This window comes from Dermacentor albipictus, chromosome 2 (genome assembly GCF_038994185.2).
Source record: "Dermacentor albipictus isolate Rhodes 1998 colony chromosome 2, USDA_Dalb.pri_finalv2, whole genome shotgun sequence".
Lineage (NCBI taxonomy): Eukaryota > Metazoa > Arthropoda > Arachnida > Ixodida > Ixodidae > Dermacentor > Dermacentor albipictus.
In genome coordinates this window covers 146670044-146689649 of record NC_091822.1, presented here as the reverse complement: position 1 = coordinate 146689649, position 19606 = coordinate 146670044, and the positions used below count along the sequence as shown (strand labels likewise).

The 19606-nt window shown below is 50.5% G+C and overlaps 1 protein-coding gene across 5 annotated transcripts in view; it reads right to left on the bottom strand.

Annotated features, from left to right (window-relative positions):
- Window positions 1–19606, bottom strand: part of LOC135904694 (death-associated protein kinase 1-like) — a 192955-nt gene that overhangs the window by 49706 nt on the left and 123643 nt on the right. The window contains exon 1 of one of the 5 annotated variants that reach the window (XM_065435622.1): window positions 11356–13354. The exons of 3 other annotated variants lie outside the window; for them this stretch is intronic. In XM_065435622.1, coding sequence (XP_065291694.1) covers window positions 11356–11496 — 141 coding nt within the window. In that variant the 5' untranslated portion in view covers window positions 11497–13354. Of the gene's footprint in view, window positions 1–11355; window positions 13355–19606 lie in introns of those variants that run through there. One more of the 5 variants, XM_065435627.2, reaches the window with a different exon arrangement.

The following is a 19606-nucleotide window of genomic DNA, read 5'->3' as shown; positions in this document are numbered from 1 at the left end:
TAAGGTTTGTCAAACACAAGATTTACTTATAGCAAATCCATGGCAGAAGTGTGACATTCTCTTCCATGATCAGTGTTTAATTACACCAATTCAAGTGCTGCATCATTCCGAAGATCGCTCCTGCGATCTTCGGAGAAGCGCAGAAGGAAGCAGTAATATGACAACGTCGTCCTCCAATGTCGGGCTGTTAAGTACATTAAAATTCGAGCTAAATTTACGAAGCTTAAAATTTTCGCTTGCGAGAACTGTTTGTCACTGGCTGGCCGCTTTCGCTAACAGCATGTTCAAAATCACTATTGGCTGATACTTGTTCTACGAACAAGCCAAAGCGTTCGTAAAGACATGCGCACATATATATGGAATGTGCATGATTCCACATTGTACAGTTTTGACCACCTATCCACTCCTGCACGGGCCCGACGAGGGCCTGAAGTATCGTAAATAAATTTTTGAAAAAAGCCAAAGGGGTCCAAGGACTGCTTCCTAAATATGCGTCCTGTATATGTTTTGCATGCAGTATCATGCTGGACGCCATCGACGTCATCTTTGTTACTGCAACGAAACGTTTAAAAGCGTGCCATCGCTGTCGCCGTACATTCCTTCGACTGTCTAGTCCTGCCTTATAGACCGAAATCGTAGGCTGAGAAATCAGCCGAGTGCGCGACTGAAACATGGTTAACGTTGCAAAAATAAAAAAAAAGAGGAACGAAAGGAATGGACGGGGGGGGGTGCATTTTTTATGAGTGGTGATCGATATCTCATCACATTGAAATGCTATTCCATCAGACATCACATGAACGAATAATTCAGCTCAACGAACAAACGCAAAATTTTCCGCGCCAAGAGCAGATCGTTTGAGTTTCACTTGAACAAACGGTTTCTTGAGATTCCTTGCAATTCGTTCGAGTTGAACATTTAGTGCAGACAGGTTTGAACTCGCATCCGCAACCCACCACTCGCAAGCCGAATTAATAACGCCTACCCTCCTTGAGAATTACCCTGCATTCTAGCTCACTGAAATAAGAACGCCCGTACTGGGTCGCCTGCAGCGTTGCCTCGCGCCATGCTCAAGAACCAGCCGCAAATTCTCCAAAAGTAGTACCCCCCCCCCCCCCAAAAAAAAATAGAAAGCCGAATCGGGCCTCGAAAGTAGCCGAACAGCGATTGAATTATCAACTCTCAAGCTTTGCAATTGTTTGCTAGTAATTGATAATACAATGTGCCTTCGACCGAAGATTTGGAAACGAGGGAAATAACCAGAGCAGCGCCAGGCATACTGTTGCTACAGAGAAAACCGTGGCTGTTTACCAAAGACGCGTTACTACTCACTAATTTGCGGATTTACTAATGTACGTGTAGAGCACGGATTCCAAATGAGCGAAATAGTAGCGGAAGTAGTAGAGCGGCCAACATTTCAGTATATACATGACCATGCATACCAGGTTCTGAAAGCAGCGCCGCATCGGCACACAGTAGCCAAATCTGGAAACCCTGCAGGAGGGGTGTGTACGCGAAACGTTCGCAAAAGTTTTCACTGAGCGCCACTGCATGCAGAAGAGAGCGCTCGAGTTGAACGCGTGCTCTACTTTCGTGGCCTACGGGGAAGTGCAGTGCCCGCGCAATACGCCACAAGGTGTTACCGGGGTCGAGGTCGAGGACGCGGACGCTGCAATCCGCGGTCGCCGCGCGGCATCTTTGTTTTGACGACGGGTGTACGAAGAGCACCAAATACCGTGAGCGGTCTACGACCTCTGTGAGCAAGACGAAGAAAGTTTGGATTAAGGCCGCGTCACAATGCTGGATGCATCGAATGCGTCAATGGACGATGTTCAACTCATGTGCAAGCAATGCTCCCGCGAGACTTGCAAGTGGATACTTCCGCTGTTCGGTGTAGGCAGTGATTCGGAACATCCGAGTTCGACAGAAACGGTCCCGACTTTGTGTGGCGACAGATATGGAGACGCCATTCAACGCACGAACGCTGGACTAGCTCAACTTAACTGTAGGCAGGACACGTGCGCGAGCCCTGCTCCTTTCGGATATGGTTCCGCGCTGTCCTGACGTCACCTCTTTCTTGTCAGGGTTTACTTATTTTCCGAACTTTACCCTGCAGTGAATGCACTGCACTGGTCCGTTACACTTTCTCGTTTGATAGGGCACGTAGAAGTTTACAACTTCTACACCAGGTGCTTTTTTGTTTAGCCGCAAGTAATTTAAAAAAAAAATATCTGGGAGGTAGCCCAATTCTAACCCTTGAGCTAAATTACTCGATGAGGCGGTCACTAATTCTACGAAACATCAAAATGCTTAACTGAATAAAGAACATAACTAAGCTAATTAAGTTTCTAATTCATTACTTTAGGCCACATACTTCAATTTACTAAAGTGTAACAAAAGAGTTTGTCGGGCGTATCCATTTGGAATGAGCATCCAAAATGACATCAGTTTGGAGATACGGGCCACCAAACTCGCCGTAAAAATGCACTGTTGTTCCACTTACTTTTTAAAGAAAACACTGTTTTATGCATTGAAGCACAAAAGTAACAGGAATCCCAATACATTTCGTTAGACACCTTGAAAATTAATATCTCGAAACTGGTGTAGTCATGAGAATTTGTTCCAAGTGGATGTGCTTGCGAACTCACCGGCTCCAATTCGTAAATTGAAATATGTACCGTTAATTAAAGAATATTTAAATTAATTAATTTGATTAGTGAATTAGGCCTTTTAATTTCTCGTAGAATTATTGGCCACCTCATCGAGTAATTTTGAGCTCAAGGATTAGAACAGTGCTATTTGCCTGTTTAAAAATTCAGTGCAGCTGAAAAAAAAGAACACTGTATAGGTGTGAATTTAATCACTTTACACAGTCCAAAGGTTGTGTATACTCTTCATGTAGACCGCTTTACTTTGAAATGAATGAATGAATGAATGAATGAATGAATGAATGAATGAATGAATGAATGAATGAATGAATGAATGAATGAATGAATTCTGGGGTTTTTCGTTTCAAAACCACGATTTGAATATGAGACACGCCGTAGTGGGCCTCCGGATTAATTTCGATCACCAGGGGATCTTTAACGTGCCTCCTAAACTTGATATAAACTTTTCGTCTTGATAATTTATAAAGTCTATGCAATGTCTATGTATAAAAGCCGTTAGCAAGTATGTTTACTTTTGTTTACTGTGGTCCACAGACCTCCAAGCGGGTTGCCCGCAGAACGTCTGCAGATATTAGTCGACAAATAGTATGGGGCTATAAGTCTAGAAGCTGTCTAATATAGACAATTCATAGAGATCACAGAAAAACTGTCTACAGACGTTTTACAGATATTCTTGTGAGGGTGTACAAACCTTTGCGACGGGTCTGCTTTCCTCTCCCGAATTGCAGGGTAGCAAACCAGGCGCAACCAGGTTAACTTCCCTGCTTTTTATTTTCTTTATCTTTCGCTCTTCGCTTCGGTCACACAGCTCTGCGTGTTTTTGACTTCGTGGCTGTGCTGCATACTTGCCTTGACAGTGTTGCACACTCTCTCTCTCTCTCTTTACCATTTACCCTCGCCTTTCACCTTCCCCCATGCTAAGTAGCAAACCATGTATTCCCATCTGACTCGCCGTGGTTGCTCAGTGGATATGGTGTTAGGATGCTGAGCACGAGGTCGCGGGATCGGATCCCGGCCACGGCGGCCGCATTTCGATGGGGGCGAAATGCGAAAACATCCGTGTACTTAGATTTAGGTGCACGTTAAAGAACCCCAGGTGGTCTAAATTTCCGGAGTCCCCCACTACGGCGTGCCTCATAATCAGAAAGTGGTTTTGGCACGTAAAACCCCATAATTTTTATTCCCATCTGATGCACATCCCTCCCTTTGCCTTTAGTCCTCCCTTCGGTTCTGCTTCGGCTAAAAAAAAAAGAGAGGAAGAATGCACACTCGCCAGAAACAAAGATAAGTGGGACAACGCCGTTACGAAGGACGAAGACGAAGAAATAATAACGGACCCAACTAAGCGCTCAGAGAGAGGCGCCTTTCGAAATGCTTCGTCTATCTGCACCGAGCCGTTTAACATGCCGACCTCACACACTCTTGGCTCGACCGCGTTTTATGGGCGGGGATGTCCCTGATACAGGCCGCCAGATGGCACAATAAAACAAAGGAATATCGTGGGCAGCATACCGACGAGCCGTCGTAATTGCTGAATTGACTTCAAAGTGAGCTCTCTTTGTCTCTTATCTTTGCAGTCTCGCATTCGCTCACGACATTCAGTTCAATGCCTGCTGCTGAAAGAACACGTTTGCATCCTCAGCGTGACAATAGAGAAGGGAATAGAACTATGGCGTGACGTTTAGAAACATCTACAGGGCCGGTATAACGAGACGGTTCCTCTCGCTCGATCCTACGCCCTTCTTATCAACCACTTCGCACTACCTGCCGGCTCCTGCGATGACGTAGCCGCGCAGCTCCGCTCGGATACGTGACGAAACGCGAAAAGAAATAGTCCTTTTAAGAATGTCGCCGGCAAGGAGAGGAGGAGGTCGTGCTGCTCCGAGAAAAAAAAAAAAGATGAGCGCACAGTTTCGAGAATACACGCCGTGGGATGAATCACAACGAAGCGCCTGAGCAAGGCTAGGGCGGGAATGTGGATGCAAATGATAACGAAGAAAGGTGGAGACTATAGGAAGAGCCGATTCGCTGGTGCACGTGTACGTGTGCAGTGTACGTGTAACTAACTAGTGCTCTAGAAGTGCCCCAGGGCTGCGCTGGAGTCCCTCTGTACCCACGTAAAGCCCGTCTTAGGCACGCCACCCTCCCGATTTGAGACGCTGGGTTCATACGGGCCGTTCCATAATTCCTTCGCGGGCTTCCACGTGAAACGAAGCTATAGATATCATGCGTGTACGTGACACGGCATACTTACTAAAGAAATAAGTGAACTTCGTTCCACTTGGGCGAAAACTTTTCGGGTGACAGTTATCCGCGCCCACGAAATGGCGCACCGGTAGCTGTATACCTGTCAGTTGCGCTGCAGCGAAGACAGGCTGATGCACGACAGAGGGCTCATTGGGCAGGACGTATGGTAAGCGCGAGAAATACGGAATATAAGACTATAGGAGAACGGGACACGCAACTGGTGGCAACGCGAGCCTGTGAAAAGTCCCGAAAGAAGCGTGACCTTTATTCGACGAGACACAACGCACGAGACTGGAACACGTAGACATATACGAGCACGAAGGCGTCCCCTGGAAGTATAGGCGAGATATCCTTTCCGCGGTCCTCTGTTTACTCTGTATGCGCGCATGGAAACGAGGCGCGCGGCTTGCGAGAAGTCGCAAAGACGGCTCTCGACACGCGCTCGCATGGAAATGAAGCGCGCGCACGTCTCGCCGCCTGTGCACACAACGCACGCGTCAACAGGCTTCGCGACCACCCCGGGCGCTGGCGCTTTTCTTCGCTTTCAGGGGGGGCGCTGTGGAAACGCTCGTCGGCGACGACGACGTTATGCTGCCTCTCAGAGCCGTCGCCTGGAATGCGGAAACTTGCATGCGGTCTCCTGAGGATGACTCGTAGGGAAATTCATAGAGAAAAGGCAAAGAAGGGGCGACTCGGTATGCGCCCGAGTGTGCAAGCCCGCTCACAATGCCACCCGGCTCCTAATAAAATAAAGGGGGGAAAAAACGTTTACCAACGTTGCGCATTGTTTACGTTTTTAACTTTTAATACCCGTACCACGTACGCGCACTCTCCAATGATAAATGAGGGCAACTGCAGTTAGAAATTGTCAAGCTCGTCATCGGTGAAGGCTACAAAAGCCAGCGCTACTCAAGCGAGTGAATCCCCCCTATTGCCTGAGACGCGCACACCTACAAAAATTCGTTTCTGCCGATTCTAATCATTTCTTATCATCCGTGCCGCCGAGTGGCCGATCCAGGCGACATTGTGGGTGCGATGCTTCGTACAAGCCAATCACGAAGTGCAAGAAAAAAAAAAGAAACGTTAAAATATACGGTCACTGGAAAAGAATTCATATCACTTAATTACATTTCACATCTTGACGCAGTTGCGGTTATCGTTCAATGTGAACCGGCATCGATACGCAAGTTCAACGATGATAGCGCTCTGTTATCACTGAGGTTGCCCGTGCGACAAGCGATTTAATGATCGTATCATTCATCGCGTGAGTGCACATTGTTATCCGCCACTCCGAGCGCGAGAACCATGAGTAACTGAATAAGCTCTGCGGAAATATCCAAGGGTGCGAATGAATACAGGAAATGATGAGTTACTGCCACCTATGTTAATGAATCATGAAGCTGCAATCGCACACACCTCTCTCTATGAGCTTAAGAAGTTCGTTAGTAAGCATACTTCTGTTTGGGCAAGTTGGTGCGACGTACTTCAAGCTGGTGTTCTGCCAGCTTTACTGTAACTACCTATACAAAAATAGTTTTCAACACGAACACTGCAGGAACGAAGCCATAACGGGATAGAGGCGCTGCGGGAAAGAGGACAAACACGTGGAAAGTACTCCTCACTCTTTCCGCTGCCGAGAGAGAGAGAGAGAGAGAAGAGAGAGAGGGGGGGAACGACAAAATTGCGCCTATAACTACAACGACAGAATGACTCCACAAAGCGCCCCGAGCAGCGTAACCTCATATACCCACGCGCCGAATGGCAGTTGCAACACACTTTCGATCGCATGTAAGACTACGTCTCGGTTAGCTTTACCATCACTTTACCGGCTCTCCCTTTATTTAACCAAGCTTGTTGCTAACGGGCGGCGTAAGAAATGTCCTTCCGTGACAGGCGTTCCGCCCATCCACATTAAGCAACGATCGCCGCCCCTGTAGAGCGGTAGCGAGGTAATGGAGTCCCGCGCCGGCAGTTGGCCAACGGGAACACACGCGTCGAAACGACGAGCGCAGCATGTAGGGTGGGCGCTTACCATACATCCTCGTTGGGAGCGCCGCTGTACCCGCGTCCATGGAAGCAGATACGGGCCGCTGTAGAGACCGAGTCGTGACGCGAATGCCGTATCGTACTTTACAAGACCCGCTATTTCAGACTTGTCGCGCGTATACACGTATATATGGAGGAAGTTGTGGCAGAAATTCAAACTGCTCCGCAAGCTTGTGCGCCCGTAGAGTAGTTGGACGGCGATGGAATTATACTCGTACATGTGCGACGGCGGCGACTGCCACAGAGGCTTCGCCTCCCCGCTGACGCAACCGCACGCAATATCATGCTTTATATATACGCCATATTAGCCATTTGCCCGCTTGATGAACTATAGTTACGTGCAACGGCTGTCGAAGCCTCGACCGTGCAAATGAGTGCACGATGTGACGGACGTCATATGGCTGTTGTTTCGCCGTAGCTTTTCAATGTGTTGCGAAACTCCCCACAGATGGCACGTGCTTCGCAATGCGGTATAGCAGTGATTGACAGAAATCGTGGGGTACTGGTGACTGTTCCGTCACCAATGCAAAACAAAACTATATACTGTCACTTTTTTGTGTTTAGAACAGCACTAAGATCAAATTACGACAGATCCAACACACTTGATGAAATTATGTTAAGTGAAAGATTCCTCAATCCATTCGATTAACATGCAAAGACACATGATGCGTGTAGTTACGTTTGATTTAGAACTTATGTTGGAAATAGTACAATTTCGCCCACCGCGTGCCTGTCAAGTACGCATCAAATACAATTGCATCATGTGTCAAATAACATACACGTAAAATGCCACCTTCGATTACAACGTCTCTCCGGGATCGGCCCAGTTTACTATTACATCGTCTCCGGGATAGGCTCAATTTACTACTACCCTGCCTCTGGGGTCGGCTCAATTTATTAATACACTGTCTTCGACCACATGCTCTGGCTGTGCCCGTACAACGCGGGCTCCGACTTTCATAACAAGTCCAAGTGGGACGCCTTGCTGAAGAGCTCGGATTTCACAAACCAACTACAGGCCGTCCAGAGGGCCCGCGACGTCGCGGAGAGTCACCACCTCCCTGTCCCGTCGTGGGCGGAGCCACCAACTTGATCGGGGAGCCTTCGGTCCCCCCAATCGAGTTCCTCAGGACACTCTTAATAAAGTTGTTGTCACTGTCACTGTCTTTGGGATCGGCCCAGTTTACTATTACACTGCCACCCGGATATGCTAAATTTACTAATACACCGGCTTCGGGATAGGCTCAGTTTACTCGGCGAGAAACCGAACACCGACCAATCACGCCGAACTCCGGAGAGGCTGGCAAAGTAAGCTTCGCTTTAAAGAAAGAATCAGAACATTTACAGCATTTCTAATTAACATTTCGCAGTATTATCATTATTTATTTAAAAAAATTTTTCGGACAGCAGTACCATTACGAGCACTTTTGCAGGCGGTCGGCGACGACGGATCGAAGCAAAGCTTTTTACCGTGCACTCGTAACACGTCAGTCAGTTAACACTGTCGGACTGATATACCAGAGCGTGGCCGCGGACTGCGAAGCAGAGTTTCGCAACTGATATGATTGAACGACTCTGCTATTCACGGTTTCCGCAGTGCCTGTGGAGTCGGCCGGTGATAAGGGCGGGTTGTGACAGCACGCTGCACTCCGCTGTGCCAGGTGTACACACAGCATAACGGCCCGCGACGACGTCGGCACGTACCTGATATTCGTACATGTATAACTGGGAGCCTCACCTGCGCCATTTCGAGCGGCGTATTGTTTATCGATATGAAAATCAACAAATCAAAAAGCATTATTGGGAAAGTTTTGTTAACGTATACGGGAGTGGCAACTATACCTCCTACTTGGAATAAAAGTGGGAAAATCGATTTTCTTCCTCCATTTTTTTTCTCGCTTGTGGTTATGGAACGTTTATGATCGCCTTTAAATAGCAATCACGGCGAACATATATATAGCAATGTCATGGGTGTACGTACGTAGTTAGTATAGTTCGGTGGGGGGCAGCCGTTACTGAGCTGAGTGTTTACTTGCTCGTTAGAAGCCCTTATTCTCGTCGTTTGGGAAGTCGTCAGTCGCACATAAAGTGTTCTTCCATCTGCTAAATACGGCAGTTAGTGCTTGACCCCGTCCTGTGTAGCTACAGTCGTGCACCACCCGTGCAAGGCATCCGCCGTTGTCCGTGCGGAGGTCGTCTGCTGCGAAACAAGGTGGAAGCACGTTCCGTCATTCTGCGTGGCCGCATATAGAACTGCGTACAAGCGAGCTCACGGTCTATAGCGGTGGCGAGCTCGCCCGAATAGATGCATATATGGCCCCAAAGAAATGCTACTTATGGCAGCCACCTGCTTTCTCCCTCTCCAGCTGTATACGATCCAAGGTGTGGATCCGGCCTCGGATTGAGCTGAACGGAACTGCGATGGACGCATGCGGCAGGCGAGTCACGCGCGAGACGTCTCGGGCGAGATTCACGGCCTGTTTATGCTGCTGCCGGCTCCCCGAGTGTGCGCACGATATGAACCGTCCCCCCCCCCCTCACCACCCTTCTCGTGCGGCCTAAAACTAAACGGACCGCCGCGCACCCACCGCATGTCGTTGCATACTCGAATCAGCCGGTGTGTCCGTGTATAGCACAGTATCACCGGGTGTTCAGTGGGTCCTTTTCTTATGTGCTGCGCGGTAGGTTATAGCTAGACAAGAGGATCTTCCTAGCGATGTGATAACGAGCTCGCCCATCAAATTTCCGCTCTTTGTATCAGATGTGTAATTACTCTTGCTTGTTCGAAAAGAAGCGTAGACGTCTACGTGTCCGGCGTCGACTGCGCGAGTACACGCGACAGTGCAAAAATGAAACGAATACGTCATCGTGGGACTGAATACATGCTGCCATTTGTGCTGTTCAGCACAAGGAAGAATAAGATAAAAAAAGCAAACGATGCGGTTATTCTCATAGTCAAAATATATATATATATATATATATATATATATATATATATATATATATATATATATATATATATATAGCACAACCACGGGATAAGTTGAGTTCTTCGAAGCACTGAACGATTGAGGGTTTATTCACGAACGCATGCCCGTCAATGGGACACCTAAATGTAACGCGTGCTTTTCGACTATAATTGATGTCGTTAACGCTCAACGCGTCGGCGTGCTATCTCGTGAAGTTGAACTTGATGAACTAGATTTACAGTCATACATGTTGAAGCACGGAGCCCCTTCACTCAATTTTGATTCCATCGCAAGGCGAGGAAGAGAAGAGCGTCGAATGAACCGACGGACAGGGCATAGGCTGAAGACTATAGCTTTCTCGTCGTTAAATTAACAATGATGCCGGAATTTTTTCATTTGAATTTCAACACACGTAAATAAGCTAACGTGTACTATACGTAGTATCTTCGCTACATCCAGCAGTCCAATCTATGTTATATCGTTCACCAATCAAGTGTTTCTTTCACAAAGCGACGGAAAGCAAACCAACCTCCGTGACTGAATGACGTGCCAAACTGATTCACGAAGTTTAAGTTCCAGAGCAACGCCAGGGCTATACGAGACACTCAGAATTCTAGCGTTTACCTACATCTCACAAATGTATACCGGGACGTTGTAACGCTCCGCCTTCGTCGAAATGCGGCCAGGAATGGAACCCACGACCTGCGAACTGGTGGTCCTAGAAACTCGTGCTCTGTTCAAACAGGCATGCAGGTAAATGTCCGGGTGGCGAGCAGCGACGGACTTGTCGACGGTCAGATTTTTCACCGAAGCCAAACGTACGACACGAGTCGTGTTGGATGCTTAATTTAACATACACTTCGCGGTAAGTGGATAGCATATATTTTTCACTTTTCAGACACATTAACAATGCCGGGGTTAAAAGAGAGACATAGGCTTAAGTCGCCGTGCATTTCGTTCGTAAGAGCTACTCATCAATGATCACGACCATCTTCGCTAATGTTGCGTTTATCATCATGATTGGTCTGCGCCTGTTCTATAGACGAAACAGCCTTTAGCGTACGAAGTGCTTTGCGAACACAGAACTCGGATATACGAAAAGTTCTTGCGTTAGAACCATTCGTAACTAAAGAGATGTCAATCAATCGCGGTGTTGGACAATAGAGATTGGATTAGAAGGCGGCTGGTCAATGACAAACAGCACTTGCGCACGAAAAGATTTGTGAATACCGTCTTAGGACCCATGTTCTCACAACAGTTGAGCACTAACTGTTCGTAAAAGCAGGGGACAGTCAATAGAAATTTCAGACGCATAAAAGCGGTCGAAGGCGGCCGGTCAATGGCAAAAGCTCGTACGGACGAAAAGAACGTTGTGAATCGAGCCTCCCAGGTTTGTAAGAACACAGCGTGTGGGTACACATACTTACGTACGAGAACGGGAAGCTCGGCAAGGGAATAGCGCACATGGCAGCGGTCATGTTGTCACGCCACGTCGGCGCAGTTCCGGAGTCCGCAGTCGCTGGCGCATCGTCCAAGCCGACCCAATCTTGGTCTCGGATCCCGAACATCTTCGCGCACAGCCAGGTCACCACTCTGTGCTCCAACAACTAAGAAGCGATCGCCGTCGGAGCGCAAGGTCCCGGTCGAGGATGTCGCGTCGGAACGCCATCGGAAGTGCGGCAGATCAGACAGCGAGCGATTCTGCAGCGGGTCGACTGTTGAGCGGCGGAGCGCATAAGCACCGGTGATCAGCTATGTGATCAGCGTTCATGTGACACGCATGCGCGCTTGCCACTTCTCGCTATAGCAGTGGCGCTGGTGAACGGTTCTGCGAACCGCATTGCAGGATAAATAATCGACGCGGTGGTGTTCCTATCCAAACTGAACTTCAGCTGAACTTCAGTTTGGTTCAGTTCAGAGATATTTGATGTTTGAAACTGCGTTGACACAATGCAAAGTCACTGTGCGGGAGGGGTATTATGTCAAAATAGGAGGAAACGTATCCCATTGCTCGTTATAGGGAAAAAAGGTTGGAAAAAATATCGATAACGCAAAGCGAGAAGCGTCTATTATCTTTCTGTGCTCCTTAAACGAAAATGGGGGAGCAGAAAAACATTCGTATCCGTCTCCTGGGCAATGGAAGTATATAGCGCTGTCTTTTACATAGTGACGAGGATGTAACTCGCAATATCCGCACTCGCCTCAGAGTTTCATGCGAAAGAAAAGGGCTGGACCTCGTTTACTTTAGAATGAGGAATGCTGCGCCCGAATTCTCAATTTGGTAAGCTCGCCCTTTCCGGACGACCTTTATAGAGTGGCTAACCACAGCCCCGACTACAAAAATAGAACGAAAGAAAACTGGAGGTTCTTCAAGACCCAAATTCGTCGCGCAACTTCCACTCAGCTATGAAGCTTCTTCTATACGGACTCTGGACGCTGCAGAGCCAGCCGGCCCTCCTTCGTTCATTCCTTCCTTCCGCTTCATTCTTTCCTTTCTTAGCAGTTCACGGCCTATTCAGCGCTCTGGCCTAATAAGTCTGCCTGGTCGCGGCCTCGTTGCTTTTTCGCAATCACCCGGGGCAAGCGAATGGCACAGACGCAACAGCACACCTCCAGCGCAGGGCACACGCTCGCTCGCGCAGAGGACGTATATATCCAGCTTCGGTGAGTCGAAGTTCGTTTTCAGCAGCGACCCGCGGGCCTGCGCACAAGGCAATGTCACTAGTCGCCACAGACAAAAGACGCACGCACACACTTCGCGCACAGGACACCGCACGAGACCTGCCGGTGGGAAACGTCTGGTCGGAAGACGCGCGTCGTCGTCAAGGCGCGTCGATCGCGTGCGGTCTCCCGCGCCCGACGACCGAAGAAGGAAACGCCACCAGCAACGAATTGCTGCTTGCTCTATACTCGGCTGTCATTTCGCTCGCAGCCCGAGGGCGCAATCCAGACGGCCTCCCCTCCACCCCGTCATCGCGCGCAGTAGCAACGCAGCCCGCCGTATCCAACGCTGCCGCCCCCACTCAGAACGGGAATCACATATGGGCGCGCGCACGGGCACAAGAGCAGAACTGCCGTAAACAACAAACACACGAGTGCATTAAACGCTATACGAGAGGACTGGAAAACCGCGCACAGGGAGCACCACCTCCGAGGAGCCGCGCCGCGGCTGGTCGGGGTATACCGAACGGCGCCGTTCTTTCTTCGCAACGCCGCACACGCTGGGACGGCCGAGGCCTGCAGTCTGCGCTGTGGTTCTCAGCAGCGAGCGAAGTGCGGCATTTCGCTAGCGCCACACGCACACACGTACACATACAAGGAAATCGAGTGGGAAGCGCAGGGGGGGCGTTCGAAATGGCCGCGGCCGCCTTCACCGTCAGCCTTCGCCCCCTGCACAACAGTCCCGTACGTTCCTTCTCCGACACCTCCTCACTTAACGTTCAGTAGCTGTCGCAGAGAAGATAGAGAGAGAGGGGGAGAGAAAATAAGCCATACAAATAGACGCGCGCATCCTATTCGAGCCGAAGGCGCGGGAAAAAAAAAGTGTACGCGATAAGACAAGGCCGCTTCGCCGAGCGCGCCATAGTATTGCGGCTGTGCGCAACTGCGCGCGGTGGACGAGGAAGAACGCAGCGGCGTGTTGCAAAGCGGGACTGTATAAGCACCAATTCCAGCAGTTGCGGCAACAACAGCAACGGGAGCAACAGTGCGCGGCGCGCGGTACCCTCCCTTCCTCGTTGTCTCGCGCACCCGGGCGTGAAGCCGTTATTTCGCCGCACTAGTAAAAACAAAGGGCAAGACTAAACCCAAGCGGGTGGGCTCGAGGTACACGGCCCAAAAAGGCGGCCGCCAGCGCAGGGAAACGCGCGTTTCCCGAGAGCCTCATACAGCATACCGCGAGCTATAGCCACCGAGATACGTACATTCATCGCCGAGCCGCTGGAAATCGTGAGAAATGCTGCGCGAGAGGCGATATAGAGTGAAGTGGGGAGAAAAACAAAAGGAGAGAAAAGAGAAAACCGCGCGGTGCCCGTGCGAACCAACCAAGTGCGTGTAGCGCATGCATATCACGTAAAAAAAAAAAAAGAACTCCCTCTCATCCACGTGTTTCATTCCTCAGTTCGCCTCTAATAAAAAATGGCTGTGGCTTAGGTAAGGTTAAGCCCAGGATGCGAAGCATACTAGCCTTTATTTTAGTTGTTGAACCACTGTTTACCCTGGTGAACTGCTGTTGCTTGGCTATATTTGGTTCGGCTAGACGAAGAAACAACTCATACATTACTGCTTCGCCTTCAAGAGTGGAACGCAACAGCGTTCCCGTCGACCCGCCAAGGGGTGTAAGACAATGGGCTACAGGGCAGCGACTACGCGCCCCGCATTGGACGCGGTGAGCGTCGAGCAAAGCAGCGTTCGGCGCGGCAACGAAATGTGCGCCTGAGCAAGAGACGCACGCCTTAGAAACAGCTCGTTTCTAAGGCAACACCGCATTCACTAGAGGCGCTTTTGTACCGCTTTGAAGCATCGTACTCGTGGCTCAGTGGTAGCGTCTCCGTCCCACACTCCGGAGACCCTGGTTCGATTCCCACTCAGCCCGTCTTGCAAGAGTTGAGCCAAAGCCACTTCTGCTCTGTCGTGACGTCACGGTGTCACGTGGTTTCATGGCGACACCGCCGCGCCTGAGGAGCTGGGTTGAGCTCTCGTAATATGCTTCGCATAAAAAAACGGCGACGAGCTAAACGTGGTCTGCATGCAGACGTCCTTCTTTTCCAAGCCTTCGGGGCCGTCAACTGGTTTCAAATAATCGCCCCCGTCTCTCTACCACAGAGATCTGGCCAAACTATAACGTGCTGGCGCCAGAAGGGGGCGTGGCACTGGGAAGTGCGCGACCAACCGAGCGTTAACCGAGCGTACTGGAAAATTCTAGCTCAGCGACGCCTGCAATGCCTGCAACGCCCTCTGCAGCCTCGCTATTAGGAAGCGTTGTAGCGGCACATTCGCTCTCGACGACCTCAACTGCTGCCGTCAAGTCCAGCGCAAACTTTCTTAAATACCAAGTCAGACAAGAAAAGCGCGTGGTAAAATTAGGAAGGCCAGACCGGGCGGGCAAGACTTGAGAGATTCCTCTTTCACCAGAGTGGACGAGAGCCGAGGCTGCGATGGCTAAATATATGTAACTGCGTACACACACGCCCGCGCGCGCGCGCACGCGGGCACGCACGTTAGCACGGAAGAGCCTTTTCACTACACTCGACGTCTCGCCGGCCCGAGAGACCAACGGTGATACGAGTGCGCGGCAAAAGTAGGACGCCGGCACATCTCGAGTCAAGCAGGACCGCCAACGACGCCGTACAATTGTTTGTGGTTACAGTGGCGCAGCCGTGGAGGAGAAAAGAAGTTGGGGGGGGGGGGGGGGGCAATGCCTGGCATATGCACCATTCATAACCACATGTGTATCAGCGATTTGCCCGTCCTTCTGTTACTCTGCCGGGAGTCCTTCTTGCGCATGCGCGAGACTAATGACTCCCAGTAAACGCATGGTCGTCTGGTGCAAGCAGGTCGTTTGTTTGGCTGCAACATACGCCGATGTGCATGCGATGGACGAGTGCAGCCACGGCGTACAGCGTATACTGGCGACCCCAAAGTGTATTGCGAAAGAAAGAAAACGAAAGAAACTATAGGGAGCGAAGAATGGGGTGTTTCTATTCTGACAAAAGCCGCAAGACCATCAACTATGGGCAGGCAGACGGCAATTAGGTACGCTAACGAGGACTTGAGTGACAGGCTTGAGTTGGAAAGAAAAAAGCGCATTGTGTTTGTGAACTCTGTTTACGTCACAGCCGACCGTCTGCCTCTCTTCTGTTCAGCGCTTCCCCACACGATTAGCCTGATGACATTACTGCTTGTGTCCCCTTTTTCTTTCATGTAGTGGAGGTTAATATATTGACAAAAAAATGTTACTGTCCAGGAATAATGTCTTGTGGTGTGAATCAAGCAAGGCCTTATATGACGAGAAACGTGGCATCCAAGAATGCGAGTGGAAGGGATGTATAAAGCGGTGGAAAACGTCATAATACGGCGACGGAATGACTAGCACGCTCTAGGGCTGGGACAAGAGACAGGGAGAGGTGCTCACGTCACAATGATAAGTTGGATGCGTTAGCCTGGATGACGGCGTCGCATGCTAATCCAGCTGTTGGGCCATAATTACGGTACGCATAGTGATAACACAAACACGCAAATGATGCATACACTTACAGACACGCAAAAACACCGCGACTAACACACACACATAGCACGTACGTAGACACGCGTAAACAAAGCCATCACATAAACACAAAAACAGCACGTACCAACACGCACACGCACATATACACAATAAAGCAAAGTTTCGTCGAGCATATATATATATATATATATATATATATATATATATATATATATATATATATATATATATATATATATATATATATATATATATATATGCACAAAAGGCGAGGAAACACGCGGGAGAGGAGCTGCGTCCATTTTTTTTCCTTCCCGCCGTGGTGGCGTGGTGGCTTTGGCGTTGCGCTGCTAAGCCCGCGGGCGCGGGTTCGAATCCCGGACGCGGCGGCCGTATTTCCATGGGGGCGAAATGCAAAAAATGGCTGTGGCTTAGGTAAGGTTAAGCCCAGGATGCGAAGCATACTAGCCTTTATTTTAGTTGTTGAACCACTGTTTAGCCTGGTGAACTGCTGTTGCTTGGCTATATTTGGTTCGGCTAGACGAAGAAACAACTCATGCATTACTGCTTCGCCTTCAAGAGTGGAACGCGACAGCGTTCCCGTCGACCCGCCAAGGGGTGTAAGACAATGGGCTACAGGGCAGCGACTACGCGCCCCGCATTGGACGCGGTGAGCGTCGAGCAAAGCAGCGTTCGGCGCGGCAACGAAATGTGCGCCTGAGCAAGAGACGCACGCCTTAGAAACAGCTCGTTTCTAAGGCAACACCGCATTCACTAGAGGCGCTTTTGTACCGCTTTGAAGCATCGTACTCGTGGCTCAGTGGTAGCGTCTCCGTCCCACACTCCGGGGAAGACGTTGCTTCTCAGCTCGCCCAGCCCCACCGTCGCCGTTCTGTTGCTCAGGAAGTCCCTGACGTAATCGTGCACTCTCTTCCCGCAGTTGGTGTTGTTGATGCCCTCCATGATGGCCGCGTGGCTCACGTTGTCGAAGGCCCCCTTTATGTCGAGGGCCATGACGACGTTTTCGCCCGTTTTCGGCATCGTCTCGAGCACTTCCTCCTTGAGTTGGAGCAGCACGTCTTGCGTTGAGAGGTTGGCTCTGAAACCGTACATGCTGTCCGGGTACCATCGCTCGTTTTCCAAGTGCGACTGGATTCTCTTCGTGATCACTTTCTCGTACAGCTTGCCCAGGCACGACGTTAGGGATATCGGCCTGAGATTTTCTATTTGGAGTTTCTTCCCTGGCTTCTGAATCATTACAACGACGGCGTGTTTCCACTCCGCCGGAACTCTCCCTTCTTGCCAGAGCTTGTTGAGGTAGGCCGTCAGTTGGTCGATGGCCTCGTCGCCGACATTTCTGATTAGCGAGTTCCGGATTTTGTCCGCCCCCGCCGCCGTGTTCTTGGTGGCCGATCTTATCGCCTCGACGACCTCTTCTCTCATGATGGGTCGGTCCGTAGTAGGGTCCGTTAGGGTGTGCAAGGGCACACCCCAAGGATCTGTCATATCGCCCGTCCTCTTCAACGTGGCAATGATTGGCCTGGCAAGAAAACTTAAGGAGATCCGAGGCATCCAGCACGCGATATACGCCGACGACGTCACAATCTGGGTCACCCAAGGATCCCTCGGAGAGAAGCAAGAAAAACTGCAGGAAGCGGCGACCTGCGTGGAAAACTACACCAGAGAAAGGGGACTGCGATGCTCCACGGAGAAGTCGGAGCTCCTCAGGGTCGGCAAGCACCCAACGCAAGCGACACTGGAGGTGACCCTCGAGGGACACAGCATCCCGGAGAAGAACATGATTAGGATCCTGGGCATGTGGCTACAAGGCAGCCGGAAGTGCAGCCACACCATTAGCCTGCTGAGCAAGGCGGCGGAACAGGTGGGCCGCATGATCAATAGGGTGTCCCAAAAGAGATACGGAATGAAAGAAGAAGATACTCTGAAGCTAGTCAACAGCCTAATTGTCAGCCGAGTCACGTACTCCCTGCCGTACCACGTGACGACCAAGGCAGAAAGAGAGCAAGCAGACACCATCCTCAGGAAGGCGTACAAGACGGCTCTGTGTCTACCGAGAAACACGGCGAACGAGAAGTTGCTCCAGCTGGGCATCAGCAACACCTTCAGCGAGCTCGCCGAGGCTCTGCTGGGTACGCAAACCGCGAGACTCAGAGGCAACCCTACGGGACGAGCGCTCCTGAGGAGGTTGGGTCGAGATACGAGCGGACTGGCAGACAGATACGCGGACGTACCGGACCACTTCAGAAAAACCATTAATGTGGGACCACTGCCAAAAAATATGGATCCCAACTTACACGAAAACAGGCGAAAAGCTAGGGCCGAATATGTTGAGAGAACGCTAGCCCAGCTAGACAATACAGTATACACGGACGCCGCCGTATATCCACACGGAAGAGAACGCGTAGCCGCGACGGTAGTGGTTAATAGGGAAGGAAACCCGATCACGTATGCCACAGCAAAGGTCGCTGGCACAGCGGAGGCCGAGGAGATTGCCGTAGCGCTGGCGGCAGCGGAAGGTTATAGAACAGGCCGATCTCTCAACATACTGACGGACTCAAAAGAGGTGTGCAGAAACTACACGAGAGGCAGAATCAGCAAAACTGCCCTCAGAATACTCAGCGGAGCCACCTCCGCCGAGAAGGAAAAGCCCCGACACAAACTAATCTGGATCCCGGGTCACGTAGGCATAGTGGGGAACGAAAGGGCAGACAGCCTAGCTCGAGGTGAAGCGTTCCGAGCTGGGTGGTCGAATGCCCCGGAGGCCCACCTACAGGCTTGCGAGGGGGGATACGCAGAGACCCTGAACTTACATAGAGGAACTAGAATTAGATATCCGCCACCACACAAAGACCTCTCAAAGGAGGAAGCGACCAGCTGGCGCAGACTACAGACAAACTCCTTCCCCAACTTACACGTGCTCAATAAGATGTTTCCGACACAATATAGGGCCACCTGCCCTTGGTGCGGTGCCAAACCTACACTTTACCACATCACCTGGGAATGCGAACGCAACAAAGCATTCCACAAACACGAACACCCGAGTGCGGAGCAATGGGAGAGTCGGCTCACCAGCAGCGAGCTCACGGCCCAAAGGGCCCTAGTGCAGCACGCGAGCGATGCAGCGCGACTCAGTGGAGCCCTGGAATAGGGGCCCACCCTTGCTGAAGAGAAGTCTCCAGTCGCCAGCGCCAAGAAGATGAAGACGACAGAGACTTCATAACCGCGAAACTCTCGAAAGACTCAAAGTTTTCCCTCCCTCCCTCCTCCCCACACTCCGGAGACCCTGGTTCGATTCCCACCCAGCCCGTCTTGCAAGAGTTGAGCCAAAGCCACTTCTCCTCTGTCGTGACGTCACGGTGTCACGTGGTTTCAAGGCGACACCGCCGCGCCCGAGGAGCTGGGTTGAGCTCTCGTAATATGCTTCGCATAAA